Here is a 15421-nt window from a genome sequence, read left to right on the forward strand (position 1 = left end):
TCACTCTGTACAAAACAGCCAGTAAATGGGTATCTATCTATTTGTCATTCCTTATGGTAAGGCTTTGTTTTTACTTCTTGGTGCATTCTGCAGTTTTTATAATGTAGCGGGAACTCAACCCGAAATTATTCAATTGCTTTACGTGAGCACCAGTTACATTAAACAAGCATTGGCATATCCAGTAGGTCTCACCTTTGGGAACTTATAAGTATTTAGTTATGCTGCACAATATCCTTGGCCCAACATCAACTGTTGCATGGCTGAACACTTATAATGTCCCAAAGGCGAGACCTATTGGCTATATCAATGCTTGTTCATTTTCTCTGCACGACCTGCTAGGGGTGTCATGTCAGCCTCACATAATCGTAAAGAGCAAACATTGTGAATTTTGTGCAACAATTCAAGCAGAATGTTTATTTTGTGTACGCTCAGCCCAAATCATTTTTTGTGACTGGTCTTCTACAATGCCTTTCTGTCGTAATATCTCATTTTGTTAATTCTTCTTTTAAAGGGAGTAATTCTGCAAATAAAAACTTTATCTAATCAACGCGTAACACAATGGATTTCTTCGGAATAGTCACTCCCTTGCTCATTGCCTGGCTCGCCTGCCTGTTTCTAATTAATGCCTGGAACAAGAAACTCAATCTGCCCCCTGGACCGTTTGCTTTACCTTTAATTGGAAACTTCCTCCAAATAAAGAGCGGGGAAATTGTGAGCTCGCTGCTGGCAGTAAGTTTAATTTGTTTGTGTATTTCTGAATATTTCTAAGGGATATGGTTCCTCAAAACATAGATTATATGCTTCCTACAAATGTTTGCAACTGAAGGTGGGTGGTAAAAGAATTGTAATCCGAAAGAGGTGCCCACTCAAAAAATAATTTTTTACAGGCTTGCAAATACATAGTCAATGACAATCCAATACTGATCTGCACTTTCAACTGTGAATCCAAATGATCCTGATATATTATTGGAAAAGTATTGGGAAGTATATCATACATTTCTAAGTAAAACATTTGAAACTCATAATCACTCCATTTCAACGAGTCGGGGGTCTTCAAATCAGGTAAACAGTTCTTTTATCTCAACAATGCGTATGCATATGATTACCATCCAGAGATTCCAAAATGTTTGGGGATTTGTTTTAATATCTTCTTCATTAACTCTCTTGGGATTCTTGGGCAAGTGTAGAGACTCAATACCTAATTTGGAGAGGTAATTCTTCAAAAGATTGTCTTTATTCAAAAGTTTATTCCCCCGCCACATTTAGTGTGTGTGTGTGAGAGAAAGAGGGGGGTTGTTTTTTTGACAAATTATCTGCCACACACCATCAGGAAAATTCTGGCATTAGACCAGATAACATCTTCTTTAAATCATTCCCATTGGCGTAATTTCTGTCCAAGTCCACCATATCATACGTGGTGCATACATGGGGGTCTCATAAAGTAAAATGGGCAAAATATCTCACCCAGCTCATGAGGGCATAAGTTATCTTCTTTCTAAAACAGGACAGTACCCCCTGCTTTAGGAAATAATAATGGCAAAGACAGATCTGCTGCTGCACTCTTTATTCCTCTTGAGTGGCTTCCACCAAAGATGCAGCACCATTTCAGGGGCAGACAACTCTACATTTAGTGGCGCTCAGGATGCAATGCCTTCACTGCATCAGCCATAGGAAGCTGGTAAACCTATTTCTAAATGACCTTCTTCTTCCCTATTTTAATGATTCTACAGGATTTCCCTGGGAAGAGAAGAGCCAATAGCCTGGTCTTATCAGCTCGAGGGAAATGTACAGTAATGAACACACGTTTGGGAGATGTTTGACAAACATTCCCAATTTTTTATAGTGATGTGTACAATTTAAAGTAGACATATATAAATGACAACAATGGTTAATTCTCATTGTTGCCCCAGTAGCACCAAAATCAAATTTTCGTAAAATATAATTCATAATATCTTAATAAGATAAATTGAATAATGTCTCTTTTCACTATACTTTCATTGAATTCCTAAAGGACATCCTAGAAATGTATTTAAATAAATCAATTAATACGCTCAAAAGAATGGGCTTCAGTTAATTTTATGTTCATTCTTGGAACTTTGTGAAGTGTTATATATCACTGGAACCTCAATGTGCTGCATACACACTGTGAAGCCAGGTGCTGAACTAATGAGGACACATATTTAGGAATAACAATATTTCTCCATTTTCAGAGTGATGATTAAACTTTTCACTACTTCACATTATTTAGGAAAATATTATTTCTGATACGAGGCTACCCATTTTATCCCAGGGAGAAACATTGATCAGTTATTTGATTGAAGAGTGAAGGTGAAATGGTAGAGAGGAAGTGAACATTTTTGCATACAGATGTATAAATCAGGAACAGAAGTGGAATTCAAGCATTCTGTAACAAAGTATTAGTATGAGGACTTGAACATTTGCCTATTGTGGCATCTGCAACTAGAAATACAGCTATGCATCCCAATTTCGAAAAACTAACATTTTCTTTAGTAACACTGTGTCAGCACTTTCGAGCAGGAATTTGCAACTGTCCAATTTGCGAGGGCAGATTTGTTGCACATGCTATTAATTCATTCAGGATGAGGAAGATAGAAGATATGAGGAGATTCGGGTGAGATGTATCAAGTCTTAGCTGCCACAAACCCTTCGAATTGGTAAATCAGAGTGTTCGTGAATGATAGAACCCTTAAGGGGATGTACTAAACACATTTGTTGATTCAAAAAGTGTTTACCGAATTGGTAACTATGCTTACAAATAGATTTCGGTGTGGTATTTGATGGGGCATTGTAGGAAAGAGCCCCTTTTGCACGGTTATCTCCTAACCGTTTGCCTCATACGTGATGCTAAGTTGACTGTGTCTGCTGGGAGTCTGCTAACGAAGCCCCACCTGTGTTCTTTCCCTAAACTGTACCATCGTTTCCACAGTAGGCACACCTCTGGCCCACTTAAGTCCCTTGTAAAAGGCACCAATGGTGCCAAGATCCTTATGACCAGGGAGGGTCCCTTAGGGCTGCAGCATGTATTGTGCCCCTAAAGGGCCTCACACCTAACACATACACACTGCCATTGCAGGCTATGTGTTGTGACTAAACTAGAAGATGGCAAACCTCCCTTGTGGCCATGCCTACCCATTACTTCATGTGGCATAGGTAAGTCACCCCTCTGACAGGCCTTACAGTAAGGCAGGGTGCACTATACCACAGGTGAGGGCATAGCTGCATGAGCAATGTGCCCCTACAGTGACTGTAACATTCAAAGACATTGTAAGTGCAGTGAAGCCATTTTGAGTGCATAGGCTGGGTGTCTGTCAACAAGAACTCCACAGCTCCATGACAGTTTTACTGAAGACTGAGTAGTTTGGCAACACACCTCTAAGCATAATAAACCCACACTGATGCCAGTGTTGGATTTATTATGAAATGCACTCAGAGGCCATATTAGAGATGCCCCCTGAAAAACGAAGGACTTCTTTTGTATTGGGTTACTGGTCCCTGCCAACCAGACACCGCCAGACAGGTTTCTGACCTAATTAGGCGAGGTCAGAAACTAAGCCTGCTCTGGGTGGGAGTGCTTCTTACCTCGCCCTGGCAGGAACAGCAACATTAGGCAGTGAGCCTCAAAGGCTCTCCCTTGGTGTCACCCTAATTTTGACAGCTACATTAGTGGAGATGCCTGCCCCCTGTCCTGACCCCACTTTTGGCAGTAGGATAGATGGGAAAATTAGTAAGCAATGTAGGAGTTTCCACCTTGGCTTGGCACACCCCTGGGGTGGCCAGAAGCTGAGGTGAAACTCTCACCTGAAAATTCTCCTCATATTTTGGAGAACTAGGCCCAATTTGAATAGGGCTGTGCCCCTCCTCCCCAAGCCAAGGGGGCATCTGAAGGGTGTAGTCACCCTAACAGACAATAGTCATTGGCTACTACCCTCCAACCGCAGTAACACCCTTAAATGTAGTATTTAAGGGCTACCCTGAACCCTGTTACTCAGATACGATGGCCTACGAAGAGGAAGGACCAAAGAGCTGCACAGCAGTGGAGAAGAAGATAACTGGCTGGGCCTAAGCCCTACCGGACTGTCTCCTCCTCCAGAGACCTTGCTAGAAGAAACTGGCGTGGCCCGCGGCCAGCAACCTCCAAGAACCTCTGGGATCTGTACTGTCTTCAACAAAGACTCTTGTCTATAGTGGACACCAGATTTGTACAACAGGAAGCTAACCCAGGACTGCAGATCCCCGATTCAAGCACTATTCTTTACCCGACACCTACTGCCTGTGACAAGGTATCCCACTGATTCAGTGAATTACCCTCAACGATCCTGACCTGGGATACAGCGTTGGATGAACTCTCCTGCACTTCCCCACAACGCTTACAGCCTGGATCCAATGCGAAAACCCTGACGCCTAAAGATGCTACTGCACCTGCAGCCCCCAGGCAATGGTGCCCAGGCATCCCCCAAGATCCCACATTACCTCTCCAGTCGTTGGATTTCTTCAACCAGTCTTCTGGCCTGAACCTGCAGCCTTTTCCCCTCAACCGAAGATCTCCATTGTTTTCAACTGGGCGCCTGATGCCTCCTTTGTACTCTGCACCCAGCCACTCCTATGCCACTGGTGGTGCAGTATCTGTGTTTTTTTGATGTCCCCACTGGTGCTCTTCTCAACCCCTAGTGCCTGTTTCCCTGACCCGCAGGTACTAACTTGTGACTAGTTCCTCATGGATGTGCTCCCGGCCTACATAGCATGACATTGGGCCCAGTAACCTCTGCACCTGGCTGCCCCAGTACCTTGCCCAATGTTGACCAAAATCCCCAGAGACTGAACATGAAAACTGATTACTTACCTGTAAGTTACTCACATGCTTTCTCTCCCATAAAATTGCATTGTGTTCTCACTGTATTGCACTAACTGTCTATCCTGAATCTTTTTCCACACTGAAAATTATTTTATGTACATGAAAAGTTGTATTTGATGCTATACAAACCTTTTGGCAATAATATTGAAAGTATTGCATTATTCAAAAGCCCACTTACCTATACTGATTTCAACTTGGTTCCTAAATAAAAGTAACTAAAGTAATATTGTTAAAACCATTGGCTTGGAGTTAGTCATTGAATTGGAGTTCCTGGGTTGTATGAGTATGTACAACAAATGCATTCACACTGCCCTCTGATAAGCCGAACTGCGCAGCCCCGCTACCAGTAAATTAAGAGTTAAGTATTATCTACTTTATCCTCCGCTATACCTCTTGGTACTCATTGTTCTCTGTGCACACTATACCTCTTTTTTGGTATAGTATATACAGAGCTAGCTGTCTGCAGGCATCTTGTAGCTTCTCTTCCAAATGGTATGTCATATTTTGGCAACTACTGAAAGGTAGTGTTAACCCATTCACAAATGGGATGGGGTCCGCAAGGGACGCCTTCCTATTTAGGAATGCTGAAACAATTATTTTTTAAGAGTAGACAGTGGCTCTCATTAACATTCATGAGGTGGGTAGATTTGCAACTGACTATGATCTAGTATTTCGCAAACGACTCATTAGTGCATAGGTCAGTTCACAAAATACCACGATGGTCACAAATATACTAATGTGTACCTTCAAGGGTGAATTGAATTTAAGATGAATCTAATATGATAGCTTTCTTCAGTTTGTCAATATTGTGATTGGGTAGATTGGAATGCATTAACAGTCAAAACCTTGATGAAATCTAGAGTAACCAATCGTGAGCTATTTCAGTTTTTCTGACATTAAGGCGTTATGTTGTAATTTGTCCATTTTAGGATAGACTTCAAGGTGAATACAGTGGCAGTAGGGTGAGTTGTTTGAAAGCACTTATTGCTTTACGAATGTGTTTGAATGTTTCCGCATCATGCAAATATAGTTCCTTGAAAAAGGGAAGTTACATATTTGCCAGTCATTTAAAATAAAAAAAGTCGTAACAGTCGTAAAAAAAAACTACCATAAATTACCAGACTAAATTAATGAATGAGTGAATGTCTTTTACAGAGCAGCATCTGACACTTGGCTGTTAAGCGTAGAACTTTAAGAGCATGATAAAGTAGTGGCAAAATCAGCAGAACTAACAGGAATGGAAGTGCCATGCTGTACATAGATATGAATATCTTCGCTGTAGCCTGTATAAAGCCACATAAAGAGGCTAAAAAGTGTGTTGCACAAATCAATAGCAAAGCAGGGGAGAGGCACCATGGCCTTGGGTTACATGGTCACTGCTCCCCAACTACACCTGATTTTGCTACCAAAATATATATATATATATATATTTTTTTTTTATTTCAACATATTTTCTTGATTTTTACAACATATAGTCATCAGCGCTTTGTCGTTACAGGGTGGCAGCCTAAACTGGCTGTGTTTGTTGGCAATACAGTTACATAGCATATATGTTTGGCTGGCCCCCTTTCCACTGTCTCTGCTAGGAAAATAAGAATGAGTGAGAAGAGAAAGGATAGAGAATAATAGAGAATAAGGGAAGGAAAAGAAGACATAGTATACCAGAAGTTTACTTCCTTCGTGTTATTGTACTTATCTTGTGGGGGTGTTGTTTACGGCCATTTGGCCCCTTTAGCTAGGTCTGCTCACGGGGGTTCGTAGGGGTCCAGGAACTCATCCAAGGAAGCCCACATTCCCCTGGAGGTTTCTCTCCATGGTGAGTTTCGGAGGGCAGTACTGTCAGCGCCTCTAAGGTACGTCACCCAGTTGAGCCAACCCTTGAATGTTGCCATGGCTGTATCTTTCCATTTGGTGAGAACTATTTTCACTGCCGCTGTCAGTAGGAGATCTAATAGGTTTCTGTCATGTTTTGAGTCTAGCTCAGTTGTCATGAATGCGGTGGTAGGGGTATGGAAGCCCAACGCTTTGTTTATGAAGATGAATATTTTCTCCCAGAATCTTTTAACTTTGGGACAATAATAGATAAGGTGTGCCAGGTACCCCTTTTCTTTGTCGCACTTCCAGCACAGGTCATTTTCCCTGAGGCCCAGTGCCGCCAGTCGAGCCGGGGTCCAGTAAATCTTGTGCAGGAGCCAGAATTTTGTCTGTGCTAATACCGGAGAGATTTTGTTTTGCGAGGGGGAGGCCCAGAGGAGATAGAGTTCTCTCTCACTGAGTGCGGTGTCGAGTTGTCTTTCCCAGGATGTGGTTGCTTTATCATTAATTTTGGTGGAGCTGGGACGTTGTAGCTTGTAGAGATGTGAAAACTAATGGCCTATTCTGTTGGGGTTCGTCATATATTGAATGACTGATGGCTTGTGCTTTGCTAGCTTCGCTTTTGACAGGGCTGTTCTGATATTAAGGAAGGTATACAGTTCTATGCCTGGTAGTTTATGCTTAGTTTTTAGCATGGTGAAGGTGGCAGGGCTGCCCCCCTCTTCCAGCTGCGCTGGTTAGGAGATTCCTAGCCTCTTCCATGTGTCTATGGAGAGAGGTTTCCCCCTGTACTTAACCATTGTGTTTACCCACAGCGATTCCCACATTGAGTTTTTTACACTGTGCTCCATTTTTTGGTCTATTTTAAGCAGGACATTTTTGGTATTTTTGAGTATTGGGTTGGCAGAATGTATGAGTTTGTTGGCTGTGAGGAGTACTATTGGCTCTACGTTATTTAGGATGGCTCTCTCAATTGCATGCCATACCAGCGTGTACTCCTGGCTAGGCAGAAGCTAGTAGGGCCCCCTGTTTTGCTAGAAATGCAGTTTGGAAGGTTTTGAAGTCTGCAACATTTCGACTTCCCAATTTTTGTCTAGTCTTAGTTTTTTCAGGCTTATTCTCGCTTTTCTGTCTCACCATAAAAATGTATTCATCAACTTATCAATCTTGCGATGGAAGTCATCGGTGAGTAGAAGAGGTAGCATACCCAACAGATAGTTGATCATCCGGGTGATCAGCATCTTGACTGTTTCTATCCTCCCCCACCATGTTATAAAATTTGGGGACCAGGACTCTAACAGTGTCTTTGTCTTCTTTAAGAGTAGCTTTTCATTTTGATCAAGTGTGGATTTGAGGTCTTTGCCGAAGTGTACCTCAAGGTATTTGATAAAACCTGTTTGCCTTGCTAGGCCCGAGTTCCCCAATTTGGAACACCCTACCCTTGGAAATCAGAATGAATCCCTATAATGTAGAATTCAAGAAAGAAGTCAAAGTACCCCTTATAAACAAATCTTTTCCCTAGATCCTACATTACCCATCCTGATTACTAATTTGCCTCATGACCACAGCATATCAAATACTTTTTGTCTTTTCCTTTGCTCATTGAACATCATAAACCAAACCCTCCCTTTCTGGGTACTATTTCATCCTATATCGTTCTGAATATTATATTATATTATTGGTATTTTTGTCATACTGCTCTCTGCATACCTGTAAAGCAGCCTGATTCCTGCAAGGGTCATGTTCGCACTATAGAAAACTATCAATATAAATAAATCCAAGAGTTGAAGATTTCATTTTCCTTACATGAATTATTATGCAATTTAGCAATGATGGGCCACTGGCTACTAGGAGGTGGTAACAACAGCTTTGCCAAGAAAACATTACATCACAACCTGCAAATACCAGCACCTTTCCATGCCCATGTCCACTGAACAAAGTTATCACTGTGTAAGGAAATGCCTCTTTTTTTATGATCACCCCCAAAGATTAGAACTGATACTCCAGGTTTTTTGACTGTGAAGGTGCGCTGAGGCCTGCTGATCAAACCATAGTGCTAGCTCTATGACCCTTGAAAGGTATACGTCTGATTGGTTCACCCATAATTGGCATAAGTTAACTTATTTATGAGTCCCTAGTTTATGGTACTTGGGGCATTCCGGGCCTGTAAGTTAAAATGTCCCTTGTAGACTGCATCACTTACTGTGCTATCACGAGTGTGACAAAGCAAGCAAGACTCCCAGCCTGCCATTGCTGGCTGGCAAGGCAGTTCTCAAACTGCTAACTCAACTTTGCCGCTCATGGCAAAGTCCAGAACTTGTTTTTGATAAATAAAAGTCACCCCTAAGGCAGGTCTATCGAGCCAAAAGGGGTGCCGTATACTGAAAAGTGGGATATGTGTTTTTGTATGTCCTAACAGTAAAAAAAAACAAAATGTTGTTTTTGCTGTAGAAAGGCTAGTGCCCCATTGGCAAGTATAGGGTTACACACTGACAACTCAGCTGTGCTAACTTCTGAATGAGACTGCTAAAGTTAATACATCAAAAATCGTGGCTGCTTTTTTGTTCTGGTAGACAGGCTGGTTTTGGGGACAGAGAGGGGGAAACCGTTGTCAAACCAATTTTACTGAGGACATGTAACCCTCAGGTATTCACTCCTCTAGGGTAGGCGACCAAGCTCCACACATCGAGAGAGGTGTTCTACCTTCTTGGGAGAGAACAGAATATTGCATTCTGCGATTGATATATGGCACATTTTTCAGGAAGTCATCAGGTGCAAGAATACTTTAAAAACACAGTTCCTTGAAGTCGGTAGCTCCATCCGGTGCTACCGCAGTGATGTAAACAACAGAATCCTACAGTTCTATCTGACTGCATCATCAACAGTACCTTTTGTGTTGTGGCTGATACATTGGTTCGGGCCGGTCGTGGCAACTGTTACGGTTGTGATGTGAAATGTAGTGGTGTGCTGTGCGGTGCCCTCAAGTCATGGTGCAGGCAGCGGCTCAGTGACGGTCATCCAGTGGCGTCAGTGAGACCAGGGCTGCAGTGTGGAGTGAAGGTGGTGCTCGTTGCAGTGCTGACAGACCATGGTTGCAGACAACAGAGCTGTGTCACCGACTTGACAGCTTCATTGTGCTGGCCAGCTCGTACATCCTTGCCTGTCCCAGAAGTCAGGCAGAGGGGAGGAGTCGCGTCTACACACCCGACCCGGAAGATAAAAGAGACAAAATGCACTGTATTGAAAAATGCGAGGCAGAAGAAGGAAGAGAGCAGCTTTTCGAGGAGAGTGAGCAGAGAGAAGATGGAGGAACTGAAGGAGCTGCAGGGAACAGAGCGAGCAGTGAGCTGCCTTCTACGGGACCTGACATCCCGAACGAGGAGCAGAGAGCAGAGGTAGAAGTGGAGCCTCCAACCCGCCGGTTGTCCCCAGAGCCTCGCTGCATCCCAGGAGGGACGTGGCTTCACCAGGTGCGTGTCCGGTTCCTAGTTAGGAACCAAAAGTAATTAAAATAGCAGAAAGAGAGAAAGGAAGGGGCACAGTGAAAGAGACAGAAAGAGAACGGAAATAAGAATAAAAAGGGAAAGGATATTAGAACCCAGAAAGTCAAACAAAGTCAATTGTTTGGGTTATCTAGATATTTTGTTTTTCTTTCCCTACTCTTTTGTTTTGTCAACATGCACTTTTCCCCAGAAGGCAGTAAAGAAGGCACCACACTAACCCAATTTTTTTTAAAGGGAACTATGGGCAGACACTTACCCACTTCTTTGTTTTTGTTGTTGGTCCTGGCGGAGAAGAACTCCTAAAGGCCTCGGAAAAGAAAAATATACAATTATTCTCAAAACTGTAATTTTAATTTTAAATTTGAGTTGGATTGTTCTTTTCTCTGAAATAAAGTATAAAGAAAGCATATCCATCCTGGGCACTTGATTGAACACTAAAGCCAAACTCTTAGACTCCACCCAGACGGGATTCCGCCCCCTCCATGGGACTGAAACTGCCCTGGTCGCAGTAACAGAGGAAGCCAGGAGGATCCTGGATAATGGAGGCTCGGCAGCCATCATTTTCCTCGACCTAAATGCCGCCTTTGACACTGTAAACCACAGCATCCTACTGCACCGACTCAGCAGGAAGGGAATCTCAGGAACGTCAATCACCTGGTTTAAGTCTTTCCTCTCCAATCGCTCCTTCCAGGTATTCGAGAGTGAATGTACCTCTTCCAGTAAGCCCTTGAGCTGCGGCGTCCCGCAGGGGTCCTCCCTAAGCCCCACTCTATTCAATATATATATATGAGCCCCCTAGCTGAGATCGTCCGCCCCTTCGGTCATCACCTAAGCAGACGATACCCAGCTAGTAGTGGCTCTCAATCCCCCGCAAAATGCTCCCTACGGCCTGAAGAACTGCCTGGAAGCAGTCACCGAATGGATGACATCCTTCTGCCTTAAATTAAATGGGGATAAAACGGAGCTCATGCTCCTCGGCAACTCCATTACCAGCACTATTGACCCACTCTGGCCCCCGTGCCTGGGATCTGCCCCCGCGCCAAAAGATTTGATCAAAAGCCTGGGCATCTGTCTAGACAAGTCACTTGACTTCAATCACACGGCGACTAAACTTCAGCCACCTGTTTTGGCCCGCTAAGACGCCTGCGCAAAATCCTTCCCTTGCTACCTTTTCACGCTAGACAGATAATGGTCCAGGGTCTGATCTTGTTCCGTCCAGACTTTGGGATTGCTCTGTATCTGGGGGCACCCCAGGCCACTCTAAACAATCTGCAGATTATTCAGAACTGTCCAGCCAGAACCCTCTTCCGAATTCCCCATCAAGCCTCAATCAAACCCAGACTGAAGGACCTCCACTGGCTCCCGGTGAGAGCAAGGATCGAATTCAAGGCAATGTGCATTGCACATCGATCCTTCTGGAAAACAGGCGCTATCATCAATCAACCCCTGATGATCGCCTACCATCCAAACAGACAGCTCAGATCTGGGTCCTCCTTCCAGGCTGTAATACCCAGGTTCAAGAAAGCTAGGTGTGGAGGCAGCTCATTCTCCCACAATCTCGCCAGGCTCTGGAACGCCCTCCCTCTTATACTCAGATCGGAGCCCAAATACTCACCTTTCATAAACTCATAAAAACCCTGCTTTTTAATAAATCAGAGTAGTTCTCAACTGTTTTGCAATAAGCGTGACTTCTGCAGTGCTGGGACTCCTAAGGGTAACTATCGCGCTTTATAAATGGCCTTTTCATTTCATTTCATTTCATGGTCACCAGTGGTGGAGCAGGCGGACACATCCCTTCCATTGAGACAAAATTGATGCCTTAATAGAACATCTTGTCAACGAAAACTCGAATGGGCTCTAGAACGCCAGATGTCTTCTGCGAAAGCTGACCGAGAACTGTTTTGAGATGCGTTAAAAAACACAGACAAACAGTTGACCAAACTAGCTCAAGAACAAACACATGTCAACTCCAGATTAACAAATCACAAAATGCTCCCCTTTGGTGCCCCTATGATGACTTTACAAAAACTACTACCTGGAGATAACCTTGATGCCTTTTTAACAAACTTTGAACGTACGGCAAGAGCATGTGTGTGGCCCCTCAAAAGATGGCCCTTTTATTTAGCCCCCTTGTTATCTGAAGAAGCCCTAGCAGCATATCAAACCACCAATTACCAAGGGAATGCCACCCCTGAAGAAGTGAAAAAAGTGATACTGGATAGGGCAGGTTTAGACGAAGAAGCCTACAGGCTATGATTCAGACAAGAAATGAGTAGACCAGGTGATACACCAAATGTACTGCATTTTAAGCTGAAAACGGCCGTCAAAAAATGGCTGAAACACCACGACCATACTAAAGAAGAATTGTGGGAAAAATCTGTCTCAAACTGTTCATAGAGGCTCTTCCTCATCAATCCCAATGATGGCTACTTCAATATTTGGGACTCAGTAGTGAGAAGGCTGTCGAAATGGCCACTACTTTTTCGAGGGTCCAACCAACTAGTGAAAACAGGAAAACCATTCAAACCAGAACAGATTTTCAGAACCCCCCTCTGGTCCCCAATGTTTTGAGTGTGGTGAATGGGGCCACAAAGCTCTTTTTTCAAAAACAAGAAAGTCACAGATAAACCAATGGAAGTTAATTATACCCCAAGCTCCATTTACTTCACCCAAGAGATGGGCCTGTGTTTCTTGTAGGTGTACAAATCAATAATAAGTGGACAATTGCCCTGTTAGACTCACGCTGTACAGTCACTTGTATGAGCAGAACTTGTTTTACCGTCCCAAGTTATACCCGAGAAATTTGTACAAACTAAATGCGTACATGAAGACCACAGATGTAGAAGTAAGAGCTCTTCCTAATTTACCTGAAGATATCACCCTGGGAACTGACAACCCACATTTTATAGAGATGTTTTATACAATTCTTACTCGAATAAAAGAAGCCCAGGACTCCACTCCCAAAAATGTCTTTCTAGCTCCCGAACCATTGATGATAGACCATAGCATATGTTTTGCTCAGATAAATGAGGTGCTCCTGCAGCTCATTTGGGAGAAGGCCCAACAGAATAACACCCAAGTTTTTCCACATTTCCAGATAAAAAACGTACTTCTATATAGGGTACCAGGACCCACCGACCACCGCACCCACTATTGTTACTAAAGGATTTTCAGGACCAGATTATGTTTTATGCTCACTCGCATTTATTAGCCAGACACTTAGGACCTGAGAAAACAATTAAAGAAATCCTCCCAAATTTTTATTGGCCTGGTATCTTCGCCCACATAAAAAAATATTGTTTAGAGTGTGAAGTGTGTCAGAAGAAAACCCCCTAAGTACCTCCTAAAGCACCGCTCCAACCCTTACCAATAATAGGCACCCTGTTTGAGAGAATCAGGATGGACTTGTTAGGCCCTTTACCAAAAACAACTAAAGGATGCTAATATGCTTTTGTTCTAATCGATTATGCTACCCTCTATCCAAAAGCTTTCTCTCTTCATAGTCCTGATACTAAGTCCATTGCAGGACATCTTGTAGAATTATTTTCCCATGTTGGGTTTCCTAAAGAAATCCTTACAGATCGGGGCACTCCCTTTGTGTCCCGACTTATGAATCAGATCTGTAAGCAGATGAATAGTAGACATCCTAAAACTTCGGTATAGCATCAACAGACTGACGGGTTAGTTGGAAGGTATAATGGTTCACTCAAGCACCTTCTGGGGAAGGAAGACAATGTGACCAAATGCTTCCACTGGCTCTCTTCATGTTGAGGAGTCAGGTCCAGAGAAGCTTAGGGTGTTCCTCCATTGAATTAGTCTATAGTCCAAAACCCTAAACTCTCTTGGAGATTGTTCAAGAGGCATGGGAGAAAGACATAACACCCGAAGTAGATAACCTCTTGGAGTACACCCAACAACTAAAGGCTTATATTGGAAAACTCCGGGAATTAGCTACATAACACTTAGAGAAAAGTCAAAACAAAGAAAAACAGATATAAGACAAAGAAAAATAGTTAAGACCCAGGTGATTGTGTTCTGGTAATGCTACCAACCCCTTCTCATAAGGTGAATTCTGAATGGAAGGGCCCCTTTAAAATATTAGCAAGGGTTGGTAATCTTTCGTATAAGTTACAAATGGGGAGACATCAAGAACAGACCTTTCATATAAATCTCGTAAAAAATGGCTAGGACCATTACCCTAAGACAGACACACACAGTACGGCCAGAAAATAATGTTTCAACCACTCTAAAACAGTTATGCATGAACAATTAATTGTCTGGAGAGCAAAAGGAAGAGCTGACAGGAGTATTACAACCCGTTGCTTTGATCTTTTGAGAAATCCCAGGGAAAACACACCTAGCCCACCACTCTATCCCCAATCCTGAGGGAAGTGTGATAAAGCAAAAGCATATCAAAATCTTGCATCAAGAAGACAGCCAATATTTGCAGAAATAAAACAAATGTTGAAGATGAAAATGTTATAGAACCCTCACAAAGTAATTGGTCTTCTCCCATAATGTTAGTTCCCAAACCAGATGGGAGTATAAGATTCTGCATAGACTTTCGTGCGGTGAACAAGAACTCTAAATTAGACGCATACCCTCTCCCTAGGGTTGATTAATTAAATGAGAGAATAAGATATGCTAAATATATGACTACAATAGATCGCACAAAGGGCTACTGGCAGGTCCCCTTAAAGTTGGAAGACAAAGAGAAAACAGCACTTTCCACACCTTTTGGTCTGTTTCATTTAACCGTGCTCTCTTTCAGGCTTCACGGAGCCCCTGTTATTTTTCAAAGATTATTGAACATTGTGCTCAAAAATGTAAATGTAAATGTATGTGTCTTGTAAAGCGCACTGCTGCCCTGAGGCGTCGTGGCGCTGTAGACCGCTAGGGAACCCGTCCTGGCTATCCCTGTGAGATGGTCCCTACTGGGTTTCTCCAAGGTGAAACCAGGCATCCCCAGCAAATGTGGGGGGCCGTTGTAGAGAGGAGGCAAGCTAATGCCCAGAGTTTCCGAGTGTGATCCCTGGTTAGAGTAGGCACCGAGGCGAGAATTATTGAGTCCGCTGACCCTGGTCCACGACTCTGCCTACTTAGATGATATCATCATATTTAGCCATTCATGGGATGACCATTTGAAACACTTGCACACAATCCTGACAGACCTAGAAAAAGCCAACCTTCACATAAACGCAAAAAATCCAAAGTGAGCTTTAACAAAGTC

At 43.1% G+C, this 15421-nt stretch overlaps 1 protein-coding gene across 1 annotated transcript in view; it reads left to right on the forward strand.

Moving 5' to 3' along the window:
* The first annotated feature begins 558 nt into the window (after positions 1-558).
* The window catches only part of LOC144781937 (cytochrome P450 2G1-like), a 362329-nt gene continuing 347466 nt past the window's right edge, over positions 559-15421 (forward strand). Inside the window, exon 1 of the mRNA XM_078661023.1 lies at positions 559-729. Within this exon, the coding sequence (XP_078517149.1) occupies positions 559-729 (171 nt within the window). The remainder of the gene's footprint in view (positions 730-15421) is intronic.

This window comes from Lissotriton helveticus, chromosome 9 (assembly GCF_964261635.1).
Source record: "Lissotriton helveticus chromosome 9, aLisHel1.1, whole genome shotgun sequence".
NCBI lineage: Eukaryota > Metazoa > Chordata > Amphibia > Caudata > Salamandridae > Lissotriton > Lissotriton helveticus.